At 27.7% G+C, this 27,223-nt stretch overlaps 2 protein-coding genes across 2 annotated transcripts in view; both read right to left on the bottom strand.

The window, feature by feature from the left end:
• Positions 1-263: 263 nt before the first annotated feature.
• Positions 264-13,675, bottom strand: twr (signal peptidase complex catalytic subunit SEC11 homolog C twr). Its single transcript, XM_016061127.4, has 6 exons — positions 13,230-13,675; positions 9,719-9,828; positions 7,517-7,666; positions 4,933-5,052; positions 2,056-2,113; positions 264-1,973 (listed from the first exon to the last, which is right to left on the bottom strand). The coding sequence occupies exons 1-6, from the start codon at positions 13,272-13,274 to the stop codon at positions 1,923-1,925; spliced, it is 534 nt and encodes a 177-aa protein (XP_015916613.1). The 5' UTR covers positions 13,275-13,675; the 3' UTR covers positions 264-1,922.
• Positions 13,676-17,793: 4,118 nt separating this feature from the next.
• Pkc98E (Protein kinase C) overlaps positions 17,794-27,223 on the bottom strand; it is a 41,707-nt gene continuing 32,277 nt past the window's right edge. The window contains exons 13-15 of the mRNA XM_016061126.3: positions 22,725-22,913; positions 22,495-22,641; positions 17,794-21,127 (exon numbers count right to left, since the gene is read on the bottom strand). Coding sequence (XP_015916612.1) covers positions 20,951-21,127; positions 22,495-22,641; positions 22,725-22,913 — 513 coding nt within the window. The 3' untranslated portion in view covers positions 17,794-20,950. The remainder of the gene's footprint in view (positions 21,128-22,494; positions 22,642-22,724; positions 22,914-27,223) is intronic.

The following is a 27,223-nucleotide window of genomic DNA, read 5'->3' as shown; positions in this document are numbered from 1 at the left end:
AAACTTTAACACAAAAATTTTTTCTATAACATTTTTGACCAAAAAGAAAAAACAAAAGGAATGCCATTAAATTTTAAAAAGAGAGTTAAGATTAAATATACATGTTTGTTGTGATGTTCATATGTATGAAAAATGTCAGTTATAGCATTGTAGTTGTCAGTTTAGATTGCACGTAAATTGAAGTCTTACGGTATAAGCATGCGTCAATAAAAATTAAATGGATGTACAATAAACATAAATGAATACATTAAATGAAGACAAAATAACTGAAAAGTTTTTTTATTTATGTAGAAAAGTACGGTAATACCAAGATTTTCAAAACCTTTTAAGTTATAATTACTGATATGAAAGTACAGAACAAAATTTTTTTCTATAACATTTTTGACCAAAAAGAAAAAGAGATAAATGCATAAAGGAATGCCATCAAGTTTTAAAAAGAGAGTTCAGATTAAATTTGCTTAAGAATTTCTGACTTAGAAAATGTAACAGAAAAAATATTTTCTAAATTTTTTCACAATAAGCTTGCATGAAAATGAGTTACAAAAAAGTTTATTGGATATCGTTAACATGTGATTAACTTTAAACTATTACTTTTATTATGATTATTATATTTAAAAAATATATATTCCGATGTAATCTTTGTATGTTGAGAGTTTCATTGTTTTTATATTGCAAATTTAAACTGATTTATTTCTCAACAGAAATTATAAACAACAAATATTATTCCAAAATATAAAAGCACTAAAAACAAAAGGGAAAAAATATTAAAGAAGTAAAAATTAAAATTTGGAACAGTTGGTGATTGTTCTGTATTTTACATAAAGCTTTTTTTAAAAAAAAAAATAAAGTTCAGAACAATAAATAAATTTGTTTCTAAAGCAATATCAATTCACTGAAACACTCACACTGAGCACTTAGGATATTAAGGAATCATAATTTTTCTTAAGTAAGCTAGTTTTGGCCCTTCACTTAGTAAGAGCCTTAAAAATAAAATAAAAAGTTAAACCAATATTAGTTTTATTTTTAATACACTAGGAACAACGACTGAACCATTATATATTATAAAACTTTGCTTGATGACCTGGATAAGTTACAAAAGATTAATACATTATCTGAATTCAACAAGATAAAGATTATTTATTTAGGATAGACATATCTTAATTGTATGTAGTGCATTTAATTATTTTATTCAATTGGGGATTAATTTACAATTGTGCGTGCATGATGCAATAAATTTTTTAACAATATAAAGAGAAAATAGATTTGCTTTATCCAAGTCAAGATACAAATTTGAATCATATATCCATTATAAAACCAACAGTCCACCACAAAACAAACAAAATTACAAATAATAAGCATTATATATCAGATTTCTCGTAAACAAAGATGCTGAAATTCACAATTTAAAGAATTTGTGTGGAACTTTCAAAAGAAAGTATAGAAAAGAAACACCTTATTATCGTTTTATTTAACAGCAAGAAATAATAACTTGATATATAAAAAAATTTCAAATAAAATTTAAAATATCAGCAGTCCACATAAGCTCAAATATAAATGGAAGTAAATCTGGATTATTACAGATTAAAATAGCACACATTGACAAAGAAAAAAAAATTGTTTCATCCTCCTTTAAGTTTCTTTGCACTTTAACTTTGTTCGAAAAAAATATATAATGTTTTGAATATATTTGTTTTGAAATTGTCATGCTTTGAAATTTGTGATCAATTAACATTTGAGACAATATTCTTCGAATTAAAATAAACTTTTGAACAAACATTTTCAAATGAATTAAATAAATTTATAATAATACTTGGGAAGAAAAGTTCTGGTTATAGATGAAGTGATCTACATAGTAGCATCACATGACAAAAATGATCCTGATGGTAAACAATGATCCATCGTTTTTTTAAAAAATTGTTTTTTCAGTCTCGATGAATAAGTACAAATAATCCAAGGCATCCTAAAACCGCATACTGCAAAAGAGAAGGAAAAAAATGAGAAACAGTGTCCAACTGATTTCTACGGATAAATCGATTAAGCAAATTTGTTACTTACTTTAAATTTAGGATAATCATTCATAAGTATAGTTACTATACCAACATATGGTACAAATCTGGAATGAAAAAAAACAATAAATTTATTTAAATTAAGTATCTTCAAAGCAGCTAACAGAAAAAATCACTTTTTTAAATAAAAAATATAGTGAAAAAGAGCAAGCAAATTAATAAAAATATAAATTGCACTCAAAATTGACAAAGACAATGAAACTTAATGAATAGAAATTTAAAGGACAAAAAAAAAATATTTTTTTTTGCTTATGTTTTGGTTCTATAGCAAGTATAATTTTGCATAATTCAGAACTGTCCTTATAAACCTAAGTTTTCTGACCAAATTAGTCATTTTAGTTTTTTCCCATAGTTTCTATTATACAAAGCAATCAAAGAAGTATTATAAGTTTAAAGTAGCAATAGAAGAAAATCGGTATTAATTGCTCTCTGGTGGATTTCTGCAAAATAATCATTAATTTCCTAACTGAAATTTCTTTAAATAAAACAAATCTTTTAATACCTATACCCTGACCTGATCTTAATTCATATTCTAAATTTAAGATTTGAGTTTTAAATAGGTTTTGTGTAACTAAAGCAAAAATGTAGATTAGTTCTCAGTTATTAGATTCTGCAGATTGTGAAAACGCAACATCATAGTAAGATAAAAACAAAGTATCAGCGCACACAATCCAAAAATATCTGCAAGCTCATAATATTTTTGATAATAGAGTAATTTTATTAAATATATGAAATCAGTTACTATTTGATATTTTCATTTATATTTGACAATATATATATATATATGCAGATTAATATTAATCGTTAAACATAGAACTACATTCATATAAAGTAATTATCATATTTAGTAATATTAGTAATTTCGCTCCAAACGAAATTACATTAAATAATTTCCTACTGTCACTACAATCGTTTATTTTTGTTGTAAAGCAATAGTTGAATTGAGTTGTAAACAATCAGCTGGTTGTAGGCTCGACCGCTAATGATGGGATTGCTAAGCTTTGGACTAAAGTAGCAGTTATATCTTTTCTCTTTAGGAGCAGCATACATACAACTAATTACTGACTTTCTTCAACCTTGCACTTGATACTTTTTTTTATATCACAATAAATATTAAAAAAGTATCTGCAAAATTGGAGAATCAGCGCTAATGTATCTGCGTACGGTGTGAGCGTGTGTGTCTATATTACATAACTATGTGCAACATCATTCACTGGTCAAAAATTTACTAAACAATTTGAACTGATATGAATATTAAAATTATAAAGCTTCATATTCCTTCCCCTTTTGCTACCATCCCTAAGAAAACAGAAAACTGGATTGCATTAAACAACTTTTGATTTAATGATTGAATTTTAATGGTTTAAGACATATATCACCATATTGAATGAAATAACTAGTTTTATTCTAGTTAAATCAAAATTAAAACAGCATGTTTCATTAATATAGTTCATGCTATACAGAATTATTTATAAATTAAATGGAAAAATTATTTCTTGATGGTTTAAATCACATAAAAGCTATATAATATATATATATATATATATATATATATATATATATATATATTACAGGCCATTAAAATTGCACCACCAGCAAAGAAATGCAAATAACAGAATGATATTTATTGGGCACATACATTATAGTTGGAAGAACAAGTGATTAAATTTTCAGGATATTTAGAAGTATAGATCCTGAGGAATCAGTACTCAGAGCAGCCTCACACTGCCAGCGATAGCAGCAGTTAATCTCCAGAGCATCGAGTCAAACAGAGAGTGGATAGCATGGACGGGTACAGCATTCCATGGAGCTTCAACATCATGCCACAATTCATCGACGAGTGGTGGCTGGCCAGTCGTTCGGCAACCGTTGACCAGACGTTTTCAATTGGTGAGAGATCAGGAGAACATGCTGGCCAGGGCAACAGACGAGCATGTTCTGTATCAAGGAAGGTCAGGACAGTGCGGGCAACATGCGGTCGTGCATTGTTCAAAGTGCCGGCAATGCGAACAACTAGTGATCGAGACGTGTATCCAATAGCACCCCATACCATTACTTCAGGTGATGGGCCAGTATGATGATGCCGAATGCAAGCTGCCAATGGGCGTTCTCCACAATGTGGCCATCTTGATGCTGTATACAGAATCTGGATTGACATCATGACATTCCCACGCCCAGGTTCGTCGTTGATCACACTATTGGAGGCGCTCCTGCTTGAGATGCAGCGTTAAGGGTAGTCGAAGCCATGGCCATTGTGCTGACAGCCCATGCTACTGCAAATGTCGTCAAACTGTTCATGCAGACACTTGCTGTCTTGCAAGTGACCCCATTTGTTGACTCAGGGTTTGTGAGGTAGCTGTATGAACCCTTAAGGCCATGAGGATAACACGTCTGTCTTCTCGGCTGTTAGTGACGATTAGATCCTGTAACAGCGTTCCTTATGACCGTCATAAACCCATCGATTCTATATTCTGCTAACAGTCAGGAGATATCGACCAACGCGAGCAGCAATACTACAGTACAATAAACAGCAATCCCGGTAGGCCACAATTCGATCTTGATCAAACTCTGTACTGATAGAATGAATGCACTGATAAGCTAATCATTTGCATACCACAACATGCTTTATCTGTCCTGCGAATTTCACATTCACGTTTGTGGTGTGTTTTCAAGCACAAAATGACTTAAATGATCCTTAATTATTTCAGTTATTATTTTTAATTTAAAAAAAAAGGCACAATATAATATCGTCCTATTTCCTTAAGTTGTAGGAGATGAAAATTGCAAAAAATTAAAATTTTATCTTGGTAATTCAATTCTATGAACCTTATTATTAAAAAAAAGTTAATTTATAATGAATTTTTACCCTCTTGCACGTCCAACAATATCTTTCTTTTCCAACCATAGCTGTCCAGGTGCATACAGTCCTCTGTCATCAACGGAGTTATTATCACCTTTAGTTAATATTTTTACAGTGCCATTATTCCTGCAAATAAAATTGAAATGAAACCAATGTAAAATGAAAAGCAAGTTATTTATAACTAACAAAAAATTAATATACTTTCATAATAAATGTCAGCTTTCGAATAATACATCGCTTACTCTTTATCAAAAAAAACAAAGAAAAACAATCTAAAATTGGGTGCAACAAATATTTTTGTCTCCATTTCTCATTCATTTGGGACTATACAAATATTTATTCCTTATGCAAAATATTTTATGGAAAAAATAAATACTAAACTAAAAATAATAAATTTTTTGAATACTTTCAAAATACTTTAAAAAATATACAATACTGAGCTACAACAAGTCTAGTGCTATAGTCAATTAGTTAAATTCTTCCCAAACATGTAATTGGATCAAATTTTTGTCAATCAATGAATCCCTTTTTTGTTATCTGTCCTACGTCAAATTTTGAGTTGCCATTTACCTCTCCTGACATGAAAACTAATTTTTCATACTATTTTTCGTCAAATTATTCATAACGTAAGAAAAAGCTTTTGGTCACTTTTGCAATAGTTATCAAAAACTATTAAGCAGTAGTCTTAATATCAAAGAATATATAAAGGAAAAATTCTAGCTTTTCAAATACAGAAAAAACTGCTCAGTGCAGAGTGCCATACCAGAAAAAGAAACTTAAAAGGAGAACATGCTCAGATTTATCAAATCAATCGGGGAATCAAAGAAACACAATCAAATACCGAATTTACCATATTGCACTACAAAAGTTAACACTGAATCGCAAGTCTAGTGCTATAGTCATTAATTAAATTTTCCCTCATCACATGCACAGTAACAAAAATATTGCAATAAGTACTAAGATTCAGCACATGCACATAAGAAACAACGTTTAGATTTCTCTATAAAATTAATTTTTAATATTTTTCTCAATAAATTGCTAAATAAATAACTACCTTAATAGCATGTAATTTATCCATAGTTAAATATGCATTTGTTTTTTGATACAAAATAAAATTACAGTGGAACTAAATTACAGTTTTGCACTCTCCGCTTCGTACGTTATCCCGCTTCCTACGTCATCATTAGCTTGTCCGTGAAAATTGCCAATATATAACGTCAATGTTGAATAATGCCGGATTTTACAGCACCCTTTTTAAGAAAATCTTGCTTTGTACGTTTTTCTAACAGATCAAAATATTTTTTTCTCTTCAAAGTTTGTAATTTTATTTTGATGAGACTTGTTTATTATTATAATTATTATTTTACATTCTTTCTATTCTATCGGATTGTCCCTTTGTCTATGAGAGATTATTTCTTTCTTGAGTCAATATCAAAAGCATGGTGGGATAGGTACAAATCGAGCATGACAGGAAGTGATTACTCAAATCAGCACCAATTTCCATTTTATATTGTATTAAAAATAGCAGGATTTTATTGACTTGATTCAATTTTATTTAAGCAATTTTTTTTAATCTTCTTTTACAGGAAAAAATTTGTGAAGCAACAAATTTTTTATAAATAAAAAAAATTTCATAGCAAGTTTTTTTTTAAATTTTTTTTTCATCTAAAGCTTTTCTAGGGCTGCCTAAATTTTCTCGGAATCTCATTGGTTTAATCAGTCATATTCTGCACCACTTTGTTGCTGTTGCTTATCTTCATGTGGCCTGACTAAGTCAGACCAGATCTGTAGACCAATTGACCTGGATGAAATCGAAGACCAAAAGAGGAGTAGAGTAGATGTCTTCCCAGAGAAGACCAAGACAGTCCAGGATATGATTGGCGGAAGCCCAGTGTAAATGTCCTTTAGGGCAGGGGGGGTAGGTTTTAGTTCCTTCAGAAAATAATAAACCTTTTAGATGGCCGGTAGCAAGGCGGGAGAGGGTGGTGCAGACTCTCCTTTCAAAGGGAAGAGTCAAAGAAACTCCAGGCTCATTTCCTTTGTACCAATGGTGGGTGGGGGGAATCAGCCAGTCCCTGAGAAGCTGGGATTTCTTCAGGGAGTAAAGTTCAAGATCAGAAGAGGTAGGGTGTGGTTGCTGGTAGTTGTTACATATTATTATTAGAGAATATTACATAAATAAAGAAATAACCAAATTTTATAAAATTAAGATAATCAAAACACGTCAAAAATTTTTGCTGGCACACAATTATAATTTTGGAATACTTTCATCTCAAATGATAAGGCCTATTGAGTCCAAGTAAATTTATTATAACACAGTCAACAAATATACAATTATAAACTGAAATTATTAAATTTTATCACTGAGTTGACAAACACATTAAAAATTGAAATGATTACCACTTTGTTTAATTTTACAGTAAACAAATTCATTCATGAAAGTTTTAGGGCAATTTGGTCTACTGTAGCACTCAGAGAAATTATTAATATTAAATTATTACAATTAAAAAAAAGCAATTCCACGTTTAAAAAATATATAAAATATGTACAATAAATATTTTTAAAAATAACAATAGTAAAAAATGAATACTTTTCATGAACTTTAAGGACTCTATGAACAATTGGTATATCACGTCCTTCAACTTTGAAGACAACTATATCCCCAACACGAACTGGATCATCTCTATGATTGGTCAGAAATAATAGATCCCCTCTGTGAAAAGCAGGCTCCATACTTCCACTACAATAATACAGTGTAAATTAATATATATTTATCGCATACATAAAAAACTGTTATTTATTTCTAAATAAATGGATTAATCACGAATGAAGCTTTTAAACTATAAAATCAAGATAAAATATAATTAAGTTTCAGTCGGAAAATTTGCAAATCACATAAAAGTGAACATTATGACACTAGTTAAATCATGTTATTTATTATCTTTTATTTATTAATTTTTTTTCAATATTAAACTGAATTTGAAAAAAGTTTAAATATGTATTTAAGTCTTTATCACATTACCTTATAGAGAAGCACTTGAATATAAATACAGGTGAAAACTCAGTTATTTAAACCAAATTACAAATGAAACCACTTAGTATTGCATACATTTAAGGTATTCACTACGTGCCATAGTAAGTTTTTCAAAGACAAAAAAATAAAAGAGAAAATTTTTTTTATAATTTTTCAGGTTACTAATAGTAATAAAGAGTACATAACCAAGTTATAAGCATATATAAGTTTAACAACATTATTCAGGTAACAAGCAAATATGTATAATATGCACAAATATGCAAACGTCATTCGCAAAAAATTTGTCAACATCGACTAAAATTTTTTAATATTTAAAAAAAGAAGAAAAAAAAAAGAAAAATTCCTCTACTCAAACATGCAGGTCAATCCGGCAGAGATTGATACAAGAATTTTTTTACCTGCTTTGCATAGCAGTGAGTGCCATAGCAAATTTTTCATTAAAGACAAAAATGTGGAAGAAAAAATTAGTTGTAATTACTAGGGTTACTGTAATAAAGAGTACATAACCAAGTAATAAGCACATAAGAACTTAACAACATTATTAAGATAACAAGCAAATATGTATAACATACCTACACAAAAAAGTAAATGCTGTTCCGAGAAAATTTGTCAATATCACGTAATTTTTTTTTATATAATTAAAGAAAGAAAAAGAAAAAATCAAAATTTCCTTATTCAAACGTGCAGAGATTAATAAGATAATATTTTTCTGCTTAACACAGTGGCACGTTTTCCACAATTATGTCATTAGATTTCACTTTCAGGCATACTGATATTAGGAATGAGTTTTTTCTAAATGTTTTTTTTTTTCAATTTAATAAAAAAAAAGACTTTTTCTAAGAATGTACATTTTTGTCAAATTCCCGACTAAAAAAGAATTGTTTTTACACTTTTTCCTACCTATGGAAACACGATTTGAAAGAAAATTAAAATAATTTAAAATCACGCATTGCAATTCACGTTGTTATGATTTTACAATCACACATCGTGAATCACATTTAAGCAATTTAAGATCGTGGATTGAGTTTCCTATTATTATTATTTTTTAATCAAATACCGAATTTTATATTCACTTGATTTACAAAACCAGTATTATGATTCATATTCAACACATAAACATTTTACAAGGCAACTTGTATTCCACTCGATTTTAAAATCAAACATGAATATTCATATTAATGCTATTTTAAAATCAAAAATTTATATTCATATTTAAAGGATTTTAAAACTAATAATAGAGATTCCTATTCACATCATTTAATAATCACACATTGAGATTCATATAGTACATGTGATTTAAATAAATAATAGCTTGCATTGATATTTTTATTAAAACGTTGATAACATTTCATGGATAAATCCTTCCAGCATAAACTTTGTTTTTGCTTAAATTTCAGGTATTCTTTTATTATTATTATTATATAAAAAGTGCTTTTTGACAGAACATTTTCGGATTTCTATTTTAAGTTTTTTTTGGTTTTTACCAAACTAATCCCTAAGATATAAATCAATATAGAGTTTTATAAAAATTAAAACATTTTTAAAAAAAATATAACTATCTCACAGAAATTAATTGAAATTGCTTGTTTTTTAACCGAAATTTCATGTTTGCAGACAGTTTTGCACTCTCTAAGTCAGACAACAAGGTTATAATAAACGCATAAAATAATGACTCACTTTTATATCAGAAGTTTAAATAATATGAAAGAATTTTTGTAAAACCAAATACAGAGCAATTTTTTTAAAAAAGAAAATTACCTTAAAACAACAACAATTGGACTTTCACTTCCAGTTACAACCATTAAACCTTTCCAAATCATTAAAGCAGAAGATACTATCATGCCAAAATTCAAAAATTGATAAAGCAGCTGAAAACACAAACAAAATTAAAAATTAATATGACCATCACTCTTTACATAAAAAGCTATGAAATCTTAGTATTTTGATAGAAAAATACATCAAATACTATGCAATATTCACCAATAATATGTAAAAATCAAAATTTCAAAAACTAATTTAACAAGAAATTTTTAGTATACCTATCAATTATATATAAGTATATAAATTATTTGTAAAAAGAATATTTTGTTCGAAAACCAGAAAAAATTAAATACTCAATGTAACAGTTTAATAACAGGAACAGTAAGATAAAAAAAAAAAGTATCAGCCCACACAATCCATAAGTATCTGCAAGCTCATAATATTTTTTGAGTACAAAAAGAATTTAATTACATTACAGAAACGACAAAGAATATTTAATGTATTTATTTATTCCCGACAAAAAGAAGAAGAAAAAAAGATCGAAAAATCTCATGGATTTAAGATGAAATCAGCAAAAATAAAGTTAAGCAAAAAGTGATTAATCAAGTTCAAAATTCAACATTGTATTATAAGTATATTGCGTGTTTTAAAAACCATGCAAAATTCCGAAGCAATTACGACAGAAAAAGCAATCGAGAAACATAGATTTACAATAGAATCTAGATAATTGTAATTGAACTCGTCGAAAAGTGATGACTCAAATATGCAATTAAAAATTTTTGACATTTTTTATCTTTAAAAAAAAACATTTTTTTTAATGTGTTCAGAAGCTTTTGTGAGCCGCACATTAACAAATGGCGAGCTGTGAATGGCCCCCAGGTTGCAAGTAGACGCTAAATTTTATTAATCAATACGTCTTTTCATGACATTACTGCACCAAAAAAATGACACAGACTAAAATTAAAATTGTCTGCCAAAGATGATGCACCTTTTACAACAATTTTGAAATAAATGGAGGTAACCTCTAAGAACGACTATTTTACTGTGGAACGGAGAGACACTCCCGGCAGGTTTCATTGTGTTATAACATAGTATTTTTCATAAATTAATATTCTAATTTTATGTAATCTACAAAAATTTAACTATGTCAGAGCATTTTACAAAAAAAAAAAAAAAAAATTTTGATGTTCAGCTCATTTTACATAGAACTCCATTGGCTATTCATTATTTTTGAAAATTTAGGTACATTTGTTGCAGGATTTACTAGGATTTCTCCAAAATTTACATTTTTCCTGATTTTTTTTCTCCTAAAATCAGTCTCAGACAATTTCAGATTTTCCTGACCAAGTCAAATTATTATTTGATAAGATAGATCTATTAAAACAAAATATATAGAGAGTATATATAGAGCTACTAAAAATAAATTTATTTAAAATTCATTCCAAGAGATAATAATAAAAAAATTAGTTGTACTAAATAGTTTACTATACATTTGATTTGTGGGTTAATGCTTTACAGATATACTGAGAGCATGGATTTAAGCAGTTAAAAATATTTTTAATACCCCGCAACCAATTCCTTTGCGACCTTTTTTTTTTTTTACATGCAGAGTAAATTTAAGTAAAACATAATAGTAAATAAAAAGGCCATAAAACAAAATTTTTTAGATTAATAAACACATGTTTTATTAAAAACTGACAGATATGTGATACAAAATTGTCAAATTGCAATGTATATTATATAGTATCAGGGGTGATTGTGAGCCCAAGTCAAAATTGCAGAAAATTTGAGTAAAAAAAAAAAAAAAAAAAACAATTTAAATTGAAAAATTAGAAAAAAATTTAAACAAGTTTTTTTTTTCCTTCCTCTCAATATTTCTTAGTTTACCTAAAATATTTTTAAAATTTTATACATATCTATACCATTTACACATACCTATGATGACCTGGAGAAATAATTAAAATTTACAAATATGTCTTTCTTTCTTGAGTTTATGATTAGGTATAATAACTATTTACTGTTAAAAAATCAGTGGCCTGTCTAGGTTTTCCTGAGAGGTACCTATTTTGTGAAAATTTAGACATAATTTGTGAAAATTAAAAATTATATTAAAAAATCAACACAAAATTATGATAAAAATATGGATTTATCGTTTCTTACAAGACACAAAATAAAATTTTAAGAAAAAGTATTTTGAGAAACTACCGTTTTCCCTAAAGTTATATTTTTAAATAATATTACAAGCATAAAATAAACTGTGTTTTTAAATTCCACCTTTGAATATTTGATTTCCGGAAATTTCCGTGATCTATGATTTTTTTAAGCGTCCGGACCTTCGATCTCCGGAAACTTCCTGATCACTGTTAGCGAAAAATCCGGATTTTTTTCCGGAGCACAATCAGCCCTGTAGTATCTTATAATTTTGTTTTATATCTTGGAAGAAGCAAGCTGTAATGTAGTAAATAATTTTCACACTTGAAACCCAAGATTTTGAGAATAGTTTTGCAACAAGATCACAAATACTATGCAACACCGTGTCAAAATCACAAACTTTAAATGTTTGAGTGGAACAAGATTCATATTCACAATTAGACTAATGTTAAAAGTTTCAAATCTAAAAAAAAATTCCAACTGGTTAATACCTACAAAATGATTCTTCTTTTTTTTTAATTTCTTAGCTGGTTTTACCTAGGCTAAATTTAAATCATTGATGATTTATAAAATTCTTTACATTTGATAGATAAATTTTAAGGAGCTTTTTGATGTTATTAATTCTTAAAGGAGACATAGATCCACTGCATACTAAGCCAATGATCAAAACTATCTCAAATAAATTTGACAATTTATGGCCAAATTCAAATATATACGTGATAAATAAATGTTAATAGTTATACTTAATTAACTATGCTTGAAAAAAATTTATCAAATTTTAAATAAGCATAATATAGGAGTTATAGAACCATGGCTTAAAAATACATAAATATAGGTACAACATGGATTATTTGTTAAGTAAACAATTCACCATTGACAATTTAACGGTCCTTACGAAATATCCTGCAAAGATAAGATGGCAATACAAGTAGGTCAACTTCTATAACTACAAATTCCCAACTAATTCTTATAGTACTGCAGAACACATTCTGGCTGAACGAGTTTAAAAGTTTAAAAGAAATGAAAATCAATACATATTAATTAGAAGCAACAAAAAAAAAAGATAAGAAGTTTAAATAAATATAATATCACAATTTTCAATTTCGTATCCCGAATGCAATAAAAATACAACACTATAAAGAAAATTGACATTTCAAGATTGAAATAACAAACATTAATTTCATATCTAACTTTTGTCTGATGATAAACAACTTTTAAAAGGAAAAATGCGAACAGGCAATTAAAGACACAAATATAGAAAATCAATTAAAAGTAAGAGGCTACATATCATTTTCAGATCTTGATGAAATCCAACATAATAGAATTAATAAATGTAACAAATTATTCAAATTCTTACTTGGCGCTTATTCATGCGCTTAAGATCATCTAAACATTCTAGCATCTTGATTGAATAAAATATCTTTTTACTATAATAAGATTAAGTACACCGTATGCACAGAATATAACTTAATATTCCAGTTGCTAGTTGCTTGCTGTAAACAGAAACAACACGTCAACTTCACCGGCAAAAGTTAAGTTGTAATTCACCTCACTTGTAAACAAGGGAAATCAGAGCAGCAGAGATAAATGATGATTTTGCGTTAATGCGCTCACAACGTGCAGTTGTCGCACGGCCACACTTTCAACCGCAGTCCAGAAAAAATGGAAGGTGGTTGGTGAGTCTTTTGCTGAAAGTACTGAATAATAATATGTTTCATCAATCTGGCTATTGGTAGTGCGCCACCACATTAGTGAGAATGGTTTATTTTCACTGTATCAGTTACTAGTGAATTCGCGAAAGATGTAGGGGGCGTTGTTATTTGAGATGAATTCCTGCTAGCAAAACAACAGGATCATCAGTTGTAAGCCTCCTATACTATCAGGGGCTCTAACCAGTTGCACTGGAGATCTCTTCAGTGTAGCATGGTAATGTTCCTTCTTTATTGGCTTATTAAATTTAAAAAAAGAAAAATGTGTGATATTCTTTCGTATGCAAGGGAAAACAAATGGATTATCTTTTCTTAAGAGAAGGAACATCTAAAACACATCGGAAAATATTTGTTAAAAATCTTGTAATTAGAGTTAAAACCTAGAGAATGAGAAATCGTTCTACTGATATAATTCTAAAATACTGATCTAATCTAATTCGTTCTACTTCTAAATTTAATGATCTAGTACGGAAAGTCTTTTTAAATTTTACATTCCATACTTTTCTGAATTATAGTACTTCAAACATTAAAATCATGGGAAAAGTTTACAGAAGTATATAATATAATATCTTTTAATTTTGCAAAAAGAGCTTAAGATAACGATTTTTATCAAAAAATCTAAAACTCATTAAAAAATATTGTTTATAAATTAAAAAACGTGAAATAAAGAATGCTTACTATTAAAAAAAACGATTCTAAAAATTCCTCATATTTAAATAAAAAACTTTCATATTGTTCCTTTTTTCCAGTCTTAAAGCTCTTAACCAGACGTAAAAAACCGTTCTGTAGAGAAATATCATCAAATTAGGAAGAAAAAAATTATTTACAAGTAAATTTTTTATCATAAAAATCATAACACTTACCTGCTTATCCGGAGGATTCCAAATGAAATATTCTTCATTTGAAAATTTTATTTTAAAATAATGTATACATAATCCCTTCATTACTTTTAGATGACTTATCACACAACAAAATTTTATAATTATAAGATCTCGATATGAATTTGAATGGATGGTGTTTTCTACACTAGGGAACGCTGCAAGCTCGGGACTGCCTAAATTTCCGGGTTACTGTTTCAGTTGTATTTTAAAGCCATTTGGTTTCATTGTGCTTTGAGATCCTTGCAAACAATGTATTTGATTACTTATTACTTATGTTTACAATGCTAACAATACTTGTGTTTACAATACTAAAAGTGTTAACACTAACGTAAGATAGTGCACAGCTTACTACACGAGCAAACAGTAATAAACAAATGGAAAGAGGCCAAATCAAGACTGCCAAAAAAGCGAGTTATTCAAAATCTAGCAGCCATGTCACCTTTTTTAATAATAAATAACAAAATAACTAAAACAAATTTTCACTCCAAACTCCCCAGAATTACATAATAACATTAATATCTTATGAAATACAGCAGATTTGAGCTCAGAAATTATCTAATTTATTTCTTTTATTGAAAACAAAATTATCCGTTTGAAAACATCGCCTGTCAGAATAACATGTAATAAGCAGCTGCAAACTTTTTAACCGGAACTAGAGTAGGTCCCGAGCTCGAGATTGTTCACTTTTCTACTGGAAACGCCATCCATATGTAGCTTAAAAACAGAATAGTTGAAATTATTCATTTAAAATTAAAAAATACTTGCCAAGAAAACGATAAAAAAATTATTGATAATCAACACAAATGATACTATTTCAAGTAATTCGGATGATTCTTTATTGGCGATCGAAATGGGCTGCAGGTGGCGTAGAGCAGAACTCTCTACCTATGGTAACACTTCACATGCTTTCCCCAGTAGCGTGTGGAGAGTCATAGAGGAAGGAAATACGTTAGTCTCTCTCTTGATTTTCATCTAGATTAAAATCTTTTAAGTTAGGAACTGAAAACTACATTAAACATAGTTCTAAAAAAAGCATCACGGAAATTTTAAAAAATATTCTTATTAAATAAAAAGGAAAAATATTAAGAAAAGGGAAAATATCATAGTACTGAAAAGAGGAGAGGGAAGGGAGAAGGGGCAAAAGAATAAAACCGGTCTCTCCCCAGATGGCGTATTCGAGCGTTGCGATCGCCAATTGTTGTTTTCCGAATTATATAGATTCAGAAATAATATAAACTATTCTATAAAGAATATTCCATAACTATTACAGTTCTACACGTTCTGAAATCACATTTATTTATTGGAACAAAGTAAGCAATGTTGACTTCACTTTAATTTGTAATAAATTTAAGCAAAAAATAAAATGTATTTTACCGTAATACCCACATCTGTAACAGTATGCAATCACGAAATCGAAAGTTATAGGCTGCAAGTTTGTTGATAATAGAAAGGAAAAAATTATTGAAAAATTGTTCTTCAACTGTTGGGCGCGTTCTGTTTCAGAAAGATTTACTGTTCGTTTGTTCTGGGTCGTTTTTTTATTTTTTTCCAAGTACTTCTGCTAAAAATAAGGAAACTCGATCATGACATCACGACGGGGAGAGCGAAAAATAACGGTCTTACCTTCGTGATATCAGGACCGGGGAAAGTAACAGGTACAGGTGATAAAAAAAAAAATCTCATGCAGAATGTTAACATAGGAAAAAACAAATACAAGAATGAAAAATCAAGGTTTTAAAGAAAGAAGAGTAATGAAACAGAAAATCAAAGCTAAACAGAAATAAAATAAACACTTACTTACAGAATCTCTATTCAAGTATGTTAATCTATGTTGAAAAAGTTAAGTTTCAACTGTTTATCTGATATAGAAAGTTTGACAAACGTCATAATTTCACATTTATTTCATATTATATACTACACTTTCAAGGCAACATTCTTATTAAAAAAAATAACTAAAATAATATTTTTTAATAAAAAAAATAAGGAATTTAACTAAAATTTCACTCAAAAATTTCTACTTAAACTTCAATTTATGGTATAGACTTCTAAAAAAATAATTATTAATACTAATTACGTAATACTTTTTTTCAAATATTTAAACATTATTTTGATGTTATTTAAACAAATTAATAGCAAAGTAAATGGTGTTTCTTTTAACATAAATTTTAAGCAAAATCAAACTAACTTTAGATTTTTATTATTTTTTAAAAAAAAGTAGCAATAACAAAAGTAAAGATACATTGTGTAAATTATACGCAACAAAATTTTTAAAATACAAAGAAAGAAACTTACATCATTTACGAATATACATTAAGTCAAAAGTGCGGGGAGAAAAAAAAAATTTTTTTTTTATTTACAAATCTTAAACTAACAAATAAACGTCTTTGAAATGAAAAAAGATAATTATATTTATTGCAAAATATATGATAAAGAAGTATTTTATAACGACTAATATGTTTTGAAATGAAAGGTCTTCATATAATGATTTTTATAAGGCTTCTTAAAAAGAGAAAGAACGTTTCTCTGTATGAAGCTTTTAAATTTGTAATTACCTAATATTTAAAAATACAGTCAAGAACATGCAAGTACCTTGGTACGTAAGGCAAAATTTATAATAACGTAGTAGGGAAGTGAAAGCTCATAGTATTATAAGTATTCAATTTTAAATCTATTTAGTAATATTTTTATGTGTATTTTAATTGTCTTACATTAAGGTACAGTGCGCCAAAAAAAAAAAAAAAAAAAACGAACCACCCTGAATAACTTTTGATCTAATAATCGGATCTTCACATTCTAGGACTCATTCTTAATGGTTTGAAGGGGTGACCTCGAATATGCTAATTAATTAGCGCAGACGATATTTTAAGTTACGAAACCAGCGAACACATAACTACTAAGTCAAAAGATTATAAGTAAATTATATAATATTTCAAATTAGTTACCTTTCGAGCATGTGGATTTAGTGCCATTTTTCAAAATTCGTTACTGTTTTGTGAATTTCTACTCAAATAATTTACATGTTCTGCATCTATTGCGGAGTCCCAAAAAATCTTAAATATCCATGACTGTTTCAGAGAAGGAAAAAATATAAATTTTCCTTTAGCGTGTTTTTAGAAGCGATGGTCCACATAGGTGGACTGGGGAAAGGAAGAGGTTATAAATTGCCTTTAAATTTTATGAGCTGATTTACATGGCAGTACAAAAAAAAATTATTGGAAATAAGCAAAGAAAGAAAAATTTGCTCTAAACCCACATTTTGATATAATATTATTTTAATTTTGCAATGCAACTGTGAATCAATTTCACGATGAGATTAAATAAAAACAAGCAGTGCATAAAAAAATGAGACACTTTAATTACACTGTAATTCTGGATTCAATTTTTTTTTTCAATTCTAAGAAAAATATTTAATATAATAGGCAACAATATTTCAATACTACATTTTTTTCCTTAACATTTTCTGGAAACAATTTTAATAAATTTTTTCCAAGGACCAGCACAGAATAAATAACATAGATGCATTTCTTTTAGTTACTTTCATTTGCATATAAATATTTTGAGACAACAAAACCATGTCCCAGTTTTGAACAATTGTGGATATTCTCTAAAGGAAAGTGTGTACACCTCCTGTCTACTGTCTTTAAATAACAACACTGATTTGCATTTACTATTTCAATAGAGGGAGCAATAGTAAGCCACAAAGGAGCAATTCTCAATTTGCTTTAGCAAATCAGCCAGCAGGTACAAATATTTTGACAGTAATACTTGTATAAAGAAAAAGGGGAAAAATTCAATAGAAAATAGAATTAAAAAAATAAATACACAACCATAAAAATCGATCAAGAGCTAAAAACATGCAGCCATGGCTCTTTAAGAAATAAATAATTATGAAACATTGATAATATGAAGAGGAAACTAACTCAGTTCATCTATGATTCATAGAAGACATGTGCATAGGCAGATTTAAACTGTACATGAAAGAGGTGATACAAATATGCAGGAAAGTCAATACTTATCTGTAATAATGTTTTAACTTTTTATCAAGTGGGTATATAAACAGATGCTGATTATGAAAGGCTCTCCCATATCAAGTCCATTCTTGTTTCAAACTGTTCACAGATAACAGAATCACAAAATTTTAAGAGATTGTGGTAAAATAAATAATGCTTTTTACTAATAGGTTACATTGCATTTTTTAAAATAGATATTTCAATATAACAATTCAATACAATAGATGCCTCAAATGAATTAGATATTTTGAAAGAACTAAAATCTAATTCGGTAATTTTTTAAAATAATTAAGTTGGTATATTTGTAAATCAATAAATACACACAAAATTATTTAAAAATACACAATGTAATCCGGAATTCAAAAAACATTGTATAAGAATTGGATATGAGAGGATTTTAATAAAATTAGAAAAATTTATTTTTTACAATAAACTTTTAAAAAATATTATATAGTCATTAGAATAATAAAGATTTTGCATAATCATTAACTATAATAAATATTGAATATTGCAAAATAATCATAATAACAAATCAATCAAATAATAATATTGCATAATTTTTTATGGATAATAGAGTAGAATCTCGAAGTATAGGTTATAAGTATCAAAAAAACAAAAAACATTGAGATTGATATCAAATGACAATTACATAGGTTTTTTTAACGTTGAACATTTATTAAATGCATGAAATAATCTTAGTCAGTTGTAATGTCAGTCATATGTAAGAGTTTAATAAAATTGCATAGATTGTTTGTAATAAACATTTAAATTAATATTGCATAGTCATTAAGTACAATAAACATTAAATATTGCATAATCACTAACTATAATAAATATTAAATTATCACACATTTTTTTCTTCTCTTTTTTTGCATAATAGAACCTGGTTTTAAGCAGACGAAAAAAAAAAAATGACTGACATAAACTGGATATTTTTTTAAAAAATTTGTAGCAGAATTTAGAAACATTGTTAAATGCATGAAACAATGTCAGTCAGCTATCAATGCAATGGCACATGTAAGATTTTAATAAAATTGCATAAGTCTATTTTTTTATAATAAACATTGAATTCATAATATTACATAGTAATTAAGTACAAAAAACATTAAATGCTGCATAATTATTAACTATAATAAATATTAAATTAATGATAATGTACAGGTTTTTATGGATAACAGAACCTGGAAAAATATGCTATAAATAGACAAAAAAAAAAACATTAATATTGACATTAACTGAATAAATTGAATGAATTTTTTTTTTAATTGTAGCAGAATCTAGTTAGATTAATAAATGCATGAAATAATGTTAGTTAGTTACCCCTTGAATTGCAGATGAAAGATTTCAATAAAATTGCAAAGGTTTTTCAAAAGTTGAGCAGAAATAAGAAACATTGTTAAAAGTATGAAACAATGGAATTGCACATGTAAGATTTCAATTAAATGCATAAATTGATTACTTGTAATAAATATTGAATTAATAATATCGCATATTCATTTAGTACAATAAACATTAAATATTACATCATCTTTAACTATAATAAATATTAAATTAATGATATTGTGCAGTTTTTATTTATTTATTTTCTGCAGAACAGATTAGGATCTGGAAGTAGAGGTTATAAGTTAACAAAAGAAAAGCAAAAAAAACATTATGATTGGCATAAAATGAATAAATTGCATAGCTTCTTTTTTTTAATTTGAACATTATTAAATGCATGAAACAATGTCAGTCAGTTACCCAAGAAATTACATACGTAAGATTTTAATAAAATTAGATAAGTTGATTTTTTATAATAAAACATTCAATTTATAATTTTGCAAAGTCATTAAGTACAATAAATATTAAATTTTGCATAATCATTAATTAAAATAAATATTAAATCTTGCATATTTTTTGAATGGATAACAGAATAGAATCTGGTAATATATAAGTTATAAAAAGTCTAAAAACACATTAAGATGGACATTTAATGAATAAATTGCATAGTTTTTTTTTTCAATTGGAAGTAGAATCTAGCAGTATTGTTAACAAGTATTCAAAATAATTTTACACAGCACAAACTATAAAAGAAAACACTTACAAAGACAGTTAAAAGCTAAACAGAAATATCTCTCATACACTAAAATTCATCTCTTAGTATAAATTAAAAACATATGAATCTTATATACATCCTCATACAAAGAGAAAAAACAAACATGTTAGATTGTTTTTTTCTTTCTATTAAATAAATGATTTGTATGAAAAGAAAAGACTTAGGTTTATCAATTCACAATTTTCAAACTTAAAAGATTGTACAGTTATGATAGGAGAGAGCCAAGATGTTCTTGATCTTTCACAATAATAAATACATATCTACTTCTAAAAAAGCATAAACCTTTTCACAGATAATTAGTGACAGACCTTAATTCAAAACTAATGACTAGACACAACAATAAAGAGGGGAGAGGATTTCACTATACAATTATTCTTCAGACACTATGTAGCAGGACCATCACATACAAATTTGGCAGGATTGTAATCTTCATTAACAAAGGAGAATCCTCGGAATTCTTCTTGATTGATATTCTTTATGACCTCTGTGGAAACAGGAGTCAATACTGGTTCTTCTTTTGTGAAATCTTGATCAAAATTATTGACATCTCTTTTTGTTTTCTGGAAATTGAAAAACAGCATTAAGATTTTATATTCAGAAAAAGTGAGACACGCGGAAGCATGCACGGGGGTTTTACGTTGGAAAAAAATGGGGGTCAGTACTGAATTTTCATAGTATGTGTACCAAATACGAAGTTGAAACATAAGTATAAAAAATGAGTGAGAATATAGCTTTCCCGCAGTAACTTAAAACAACCATAAATTACAATAAACATCACTAAAAACTAAAAACAGTTTACTAAAAATGATTATCTAGTTAAGTAGAAACTCTAAGAGAGAGAAAATAAACTACTTGACAATTAAAATAACAGAGTCACTATAAATACAATCAGTCACTATAAATACTATTTAGAAGAAATTTGGGTCCGTTATCGGACCCTTCACAAAATATTTTAACTTAAAAACGGACTCTTCACAAAATAATCTATCATTGAATCGGACCCTTCACAAATTTGTTTATCTTCATTATTGTTTTGTTAATCAAATAAACCCTACCCAGGGGGTTGGGGGGAAAGAAAGGCAGATGTAAACGAACTAAGTTTTGTCTTCGGCGGACGCTTCTTCCAATATTCATCCGAAATGAATATTCTGCGTTCAGCATAAGCTGGCTAAATATTTGTATGCTGCATCTCTAATTTAGTAGCAGCAATTGCTGTTTATTTTAAAATTTAATTTTAATTTTTTTTTAATTTAATTTTTTTAATTATAATTTTACAGTGTTGAGCATAATTTTGTATGTCTTTACAGTTTAAAAACTCCTTGAAAAAGTTTTTTTGCAATAACGGACCCTATTATCACAAATTCACAAAAGCGGACCCTGGCTGAAAGAATGTGACTTAACGTTCATTTTAAATTCCCAAATTACGAGTAATTTTTTCACAATTTTACAAAAACGGACCTTTCACAAAATGTCTGGACAGACCCCTGACAATATAATTGCTAACATAAATGACAATGAATATTAATATAGTAAACATATTTAAATAATACCAAAGAAAAAGTGTTTTTGTCACAATTGAATTCCCATGTGGGTGTAAAGTGCCTTGTGGTGTATGCTGGATAATGCTAAATATACCAGAACGCTGCCTATCTTCATACTATTCTTTTTTGCAGTTAGAAATTGCATTTATTATGATAAAAACTGTTCTATTTCAGCAGCTTTAAAGTGTTGTAAAGTAGGATTATAGATGAGGGTTTAGTGGTCAAATGCCTGACATTTGTATAAATAAAATAAATTTCAATATTTCATTCTTTAGGTTTGATTTTTACGTGTCAATTAAAATTGATTCGTTAACAGCACTTCCTTTTTAATTTTAAAGTAATTCAAAGTACCAATGGAGCATTCATAGAATCAATCAGTAACTTACAATTTTCGGCCTAAAGGGTGGTTTGACTTTTCTGTTTTCAAGCGCATCCCAGTCCACCTCTTTAAAGAAAGAATGGTGTAGAATGGCTTCTTCACAACCTTGGGATGTAACACAGCCTAGTCGCTTGGCTGGGTTCTTAGTCATAAACTACAACGAAGAAGAAGATAATTACTTTTCATAATAAGGTCAAAATATAAAATCACAAGTTATTAAGCACTTATTCAGCTTACGCCTTTTAAGATTGAAACTGCTTCTTTGCTGAGCCAAACAGGGTAAAGAACATCATCATGAAGAATACTTTCAAACAAATCGTCTTCGTTATCTGCTTCAAATGGTGGTTGTCCAGCCATCATTTCATACATCAGGACTCCCAAAGCCCACCAATCAACAGATGGACCATATTCCAATTCTTGTAGAATCTAATAAAAAATAATAACAGTTATTGAACAATAAAATTCCCTTACATTAGCTTATTAGAACACAACTTTATATTATTCTCCAGTCCTTATCATAGATTTTTGCATTAGGGGGAGGAGGTCTCTATACTAAATTTTCATAGTAAAATGCATGGAATTCAAAAATTCTGCACATAGGGGAGTGTCGGGTACCCCCATCCACTGTCAATTTCATATGTATAGAATATTTTTTCAAGTCAATGGGCCATCGGACATTAATTGTTATATTAAAAAAAGATTATTTTCAAAGTTTCAAGTATTTATGCAGCTGGTAACATGGTAAACAATAGTTTTGAAAATATGTTGAATACAGTAGTCAAATTTTTTAAATTTCTATTTTTTTAAGTTAAACTATTATTTTTTGGTTTATTCTTTTTGCATTATATAATTAGATGATAAAACAATAGAAACATACAAAAATATTGATTATTACTCAATATTATACAGAAATATAAGCAATACTCCTTAAGTGGGCGGGGCTACCCGACTCTCCCCTATATAATATATATCTAACATAGAAAGCTTCAACAAGTCTTTTTATGTAACTTCCATCTATACTTTCCTTCTTAATTTATTATTAAAAATTAAATGCGTTCTCACATTTTATTATTTATATCTGCCTTTTTATTATATTTTTAGATTTAAATATGCAAGAATTAGCATTTTAAGTTCTTACCTTAACCAAAGTGTTTGAACCATATTATTCCTTCGACCTATTTAACGGATCAATTGTAATTACTAACGTTACCCTTTTCAAATGTGACTTAAAAGTTCTGTGACTTAACAGTTCATCGGGATTTGTTAGCAAGATTTTCCCTTGTTTTGAGATTGGACCACTTCAAGAAGAGTGAATTCCCTCCCCCCCCCATACAAGAAGGAAAAAAAAGAAACTCCAAAGAGAAAAAAAGTTCTGAACACCCATTCCCATGCACGCTGCCGAAAGAAGGATGCCCCCATTCGCAAAACTTTTGATTTGATGCTGCACTACCTGTTACCAAAAGATAAACGACTTTCGATTTCATTCTAATATAATTCTAAACAACATTATCTGAATAATATACAAAAGAGAACCATTTGTTCCAGATTCCCAAAAAAAGGGCTTCCACTTCTTAATGCTTTATGGAAACTAATGAAAAATGTAAAGTTATTTTGTTTTTGATTTAAGGTTTTTAATGTGGCAAAGTTGGCTTTTGCAATTTTGAAAAATAGCGGTAGTTCATATTTACTAAAGTGATTCTTATACAAACGCGTGGTACAGCAATTAATTAAAAATGATTCAGATGTGGGTGCTTTTCAAAATCAATTAGTGGTGATAAATATAATTATTTTCATCAGCGAAATCTTGTGAGCAGAGGAAGTATTAATTAAATTTGATATCCAATTACTTCAATAAATAGAAGTGGTGATTGATATTTCATAATTAAGATAAGATTATTTATAAGATTTTGTGGGGATGAAAGTGTTATTAAATTTGATTTCTAGTTGTTTGAAATATTTTGAAAAAATTTTTACCAGTAATTTATATGTATCTGAAAAAAAGTACTATTGATTTTTTAATGGTATTTACATTAATGATCAATTATTTTTAAAATATTTCATTATTATGAAAGTAGTTGGTGTTTAAATAAGAATAAATTTTTTTATTGACTTTGGTTTAAATTTATAAATTTTTCTTCTCATCCTTGATATTTCAATTGATAATATTTTTCAAATACATTGAGCTTATTCATATGGTTTAATGAATTTGTTTATTTCTAAAATTTGAAAATATTTTTAAAATTTATCACAATTATTGATTTTTTTAAATTCTTTTCAGTAAATTTTTCTTTTGATTCAGTAAAATGATTATTATAGTTATTAAAAAAATATTAAAATTATTATATCTAGTGTTTTATATGTTATAGTTTATAGGATTTATTGATTGTAAGGGTAAAATTTGAGCAATTAAAAATGTGAATTTTTTTCCTTCTAAATGCAATATTTAATTATTGAAATTTATTTTTAATGCTTGAATGCTCTTAAGGAACGGTAAACATTATAAATTTAACATGGATAAGGATTAATCTCCTGTTCAGAAATTTTCCTCTAATACGGAATCATCAAATAATGTAATAATTGATACAAATAATAATTTGCAAAATAAATTAAATACAGTACAGAACCCGTTATCCGGAAATCAGAAAACCGGAAAACCAAAAAACCGGAACGAAATTCCATTAGTTTTCCCGTCATTTTTTTAAAAAAAAAATTTTCGTCATAAGATTTTAGGATTTTTCGTTCTTTTTTTAAAGATGTTTAATTACCATCATTTTGGAAATAATCATTAGTGTATTACTTCATCGTTTTTTCTTCTTTTTAAGATTATTTCCATTTTTTTTTTTTAGTTGGGTTTAACTATAAAAAACGGCTTTTTGCAGCGATTCAGAAAACCGGAAAAATCAGTTATCCGGAATATCGATGGTCCCGATCGTTCCGGATAATCGGTTCCCTACTGTACTAGTTTTCAAAATTTAAATCAAGATAAAGCGAAAGAAAAACTGGACATATCAATGTTTGAGCCCGACATTGACATTCAGTTCACAGACTGGCTCACATTTACAAAAACAAACTAGAGATTTTAAATTAAATAACGAGTGGAAATTAAAAAATTTTCAAACATTTAAGAAGGGTTCAACTTTGAAATTATTGATAAATAAATATTTAAATTATTATACTTTTCAAGAAATAGTCAAAATTTTTCAAGAACATTCTTTTTCACCTCTATTTGACCTTAATGATTTTCTAAGATTGCCAAGTTAAACCTTAACTCAAATTTTGCCAAAAAAGTAGAGTTACATCGAAAAATTTAATTAAATAATGAAAATATGAATAAATTTATTTAAATAATAGGGTTTGTCTGTGGGATTACGACCACAGTTTAAGACTCTTTGGGGTTTTAAAAGAACCCAAAACCCCAATTGACTGGCTTACACATGTTTTAAAAATTATTTATGATGTCCCCATTGTCTTACCTCAAAAAGAAAATAAAACAAAAAGTGCCAGAATCAAAATTTAGTGGATATAGACAACAAGGTAAACAATTTCAAGGCTGGACACCAAGACGGTAATTTTTTTACACAATTCTGTTAATCAAAGTTTTAATAACTATCTGCGACAAAATTAAAAATTTTCTAAGCCAAGTCAGAATTTCAATCAACAATTCCAAATGAGACCTAGATTTTAGAAAGAAAGTGACAGATTTAATAAAAATAAACAACAAAGAAGTCATTTATTCCAAGCTTCTCAAGCTGAAAATATAGTCTTGAGCAAATAATCTAAAAAAATTTTAAAGTAACTAATGTTAATATATGAATTCCAACATTTTCCATTTTAGCAAAGTTTTCTGAATATTTAAAGGGAAACAAATTTTACACTTAACTATTTCATATAATGATGTTGACCTACAATGATTTAGCCCCACGATGTGTTAACAATTTAAACAAATATATAAGACCTAATAATAGTGCAGTTAATTTCTAAGTGAATACAAAATTAAATTCTACAAATTTTGGTACATCTTGATTGTTTTGTTATTACATTAGCACTTTAAACATTAAAGGGATCGACAACTTTTGCCTTGGTAAATATGTAAAAATTGTATCATGGTTCCTACAGTTCTTAAAAACTTTAATAGTGGTAACAAAAATAATATAAAATTTAATTATTTAATAAACTTGTGACTACCACAAGCTATTTGGTAAAATATATATATATATATATATATATATATATATATATATATATATATATATATATATATATATATATATATATATATATATATATATATATATATATATATATATATATATATATATATGTGTGTGTGTGTTTTAGAACTGTGCCCTACCAGACCTCAAAGGTTAATGTGGTATCTTAGAAAAGGAAATTTCTGTCAGCATTAATATAAATTTACTACAACTAAAAGACAGTGTTAATAATCTCCACTGTAACCCTACACACAAGTGTTCACACAAGCAGTGTTAAGTCATAAGTTAGTTTAATAATTATTAATTAATTATAAAAGGATAATCAAATATGACTGTTAAAATATGTAACGAGCATATTCATTTATGATATAGAGTCCCTTATTTTAAAAAAACAATCAATAGTCTATAACTGCAATAAAAAAAAAAAAGTAACCTTCCCATCAGAAGAACCTTATTTTTAAATCTGCTTCTTTACAATTGAGTGTTTTGATTAACAGAGTTATGCCATTCTGCCTGAATTTACTG

This window comes from Parasteatoda tepidariorum, chromosome 7 (genome assembly GCF_982258835.1).
Source record: "Parasteatoda tepidariorum strain Cologne lab strain chromosome 7, Ptep-v5.0, whole genome shotgun sequence".
In the NCBI taxonomy this organism is placed as follows: Eukaryota; Metazoa; Arthropoda; class Arachnida; order Araneae; family Theridiidae; genus Parasteatoda; species Parasteatoda tepidariorum.
Note: the sequence above shows the minus strand (reverse complement) of the source record. Positions and strands in the feature narration are given on the sequence as shown.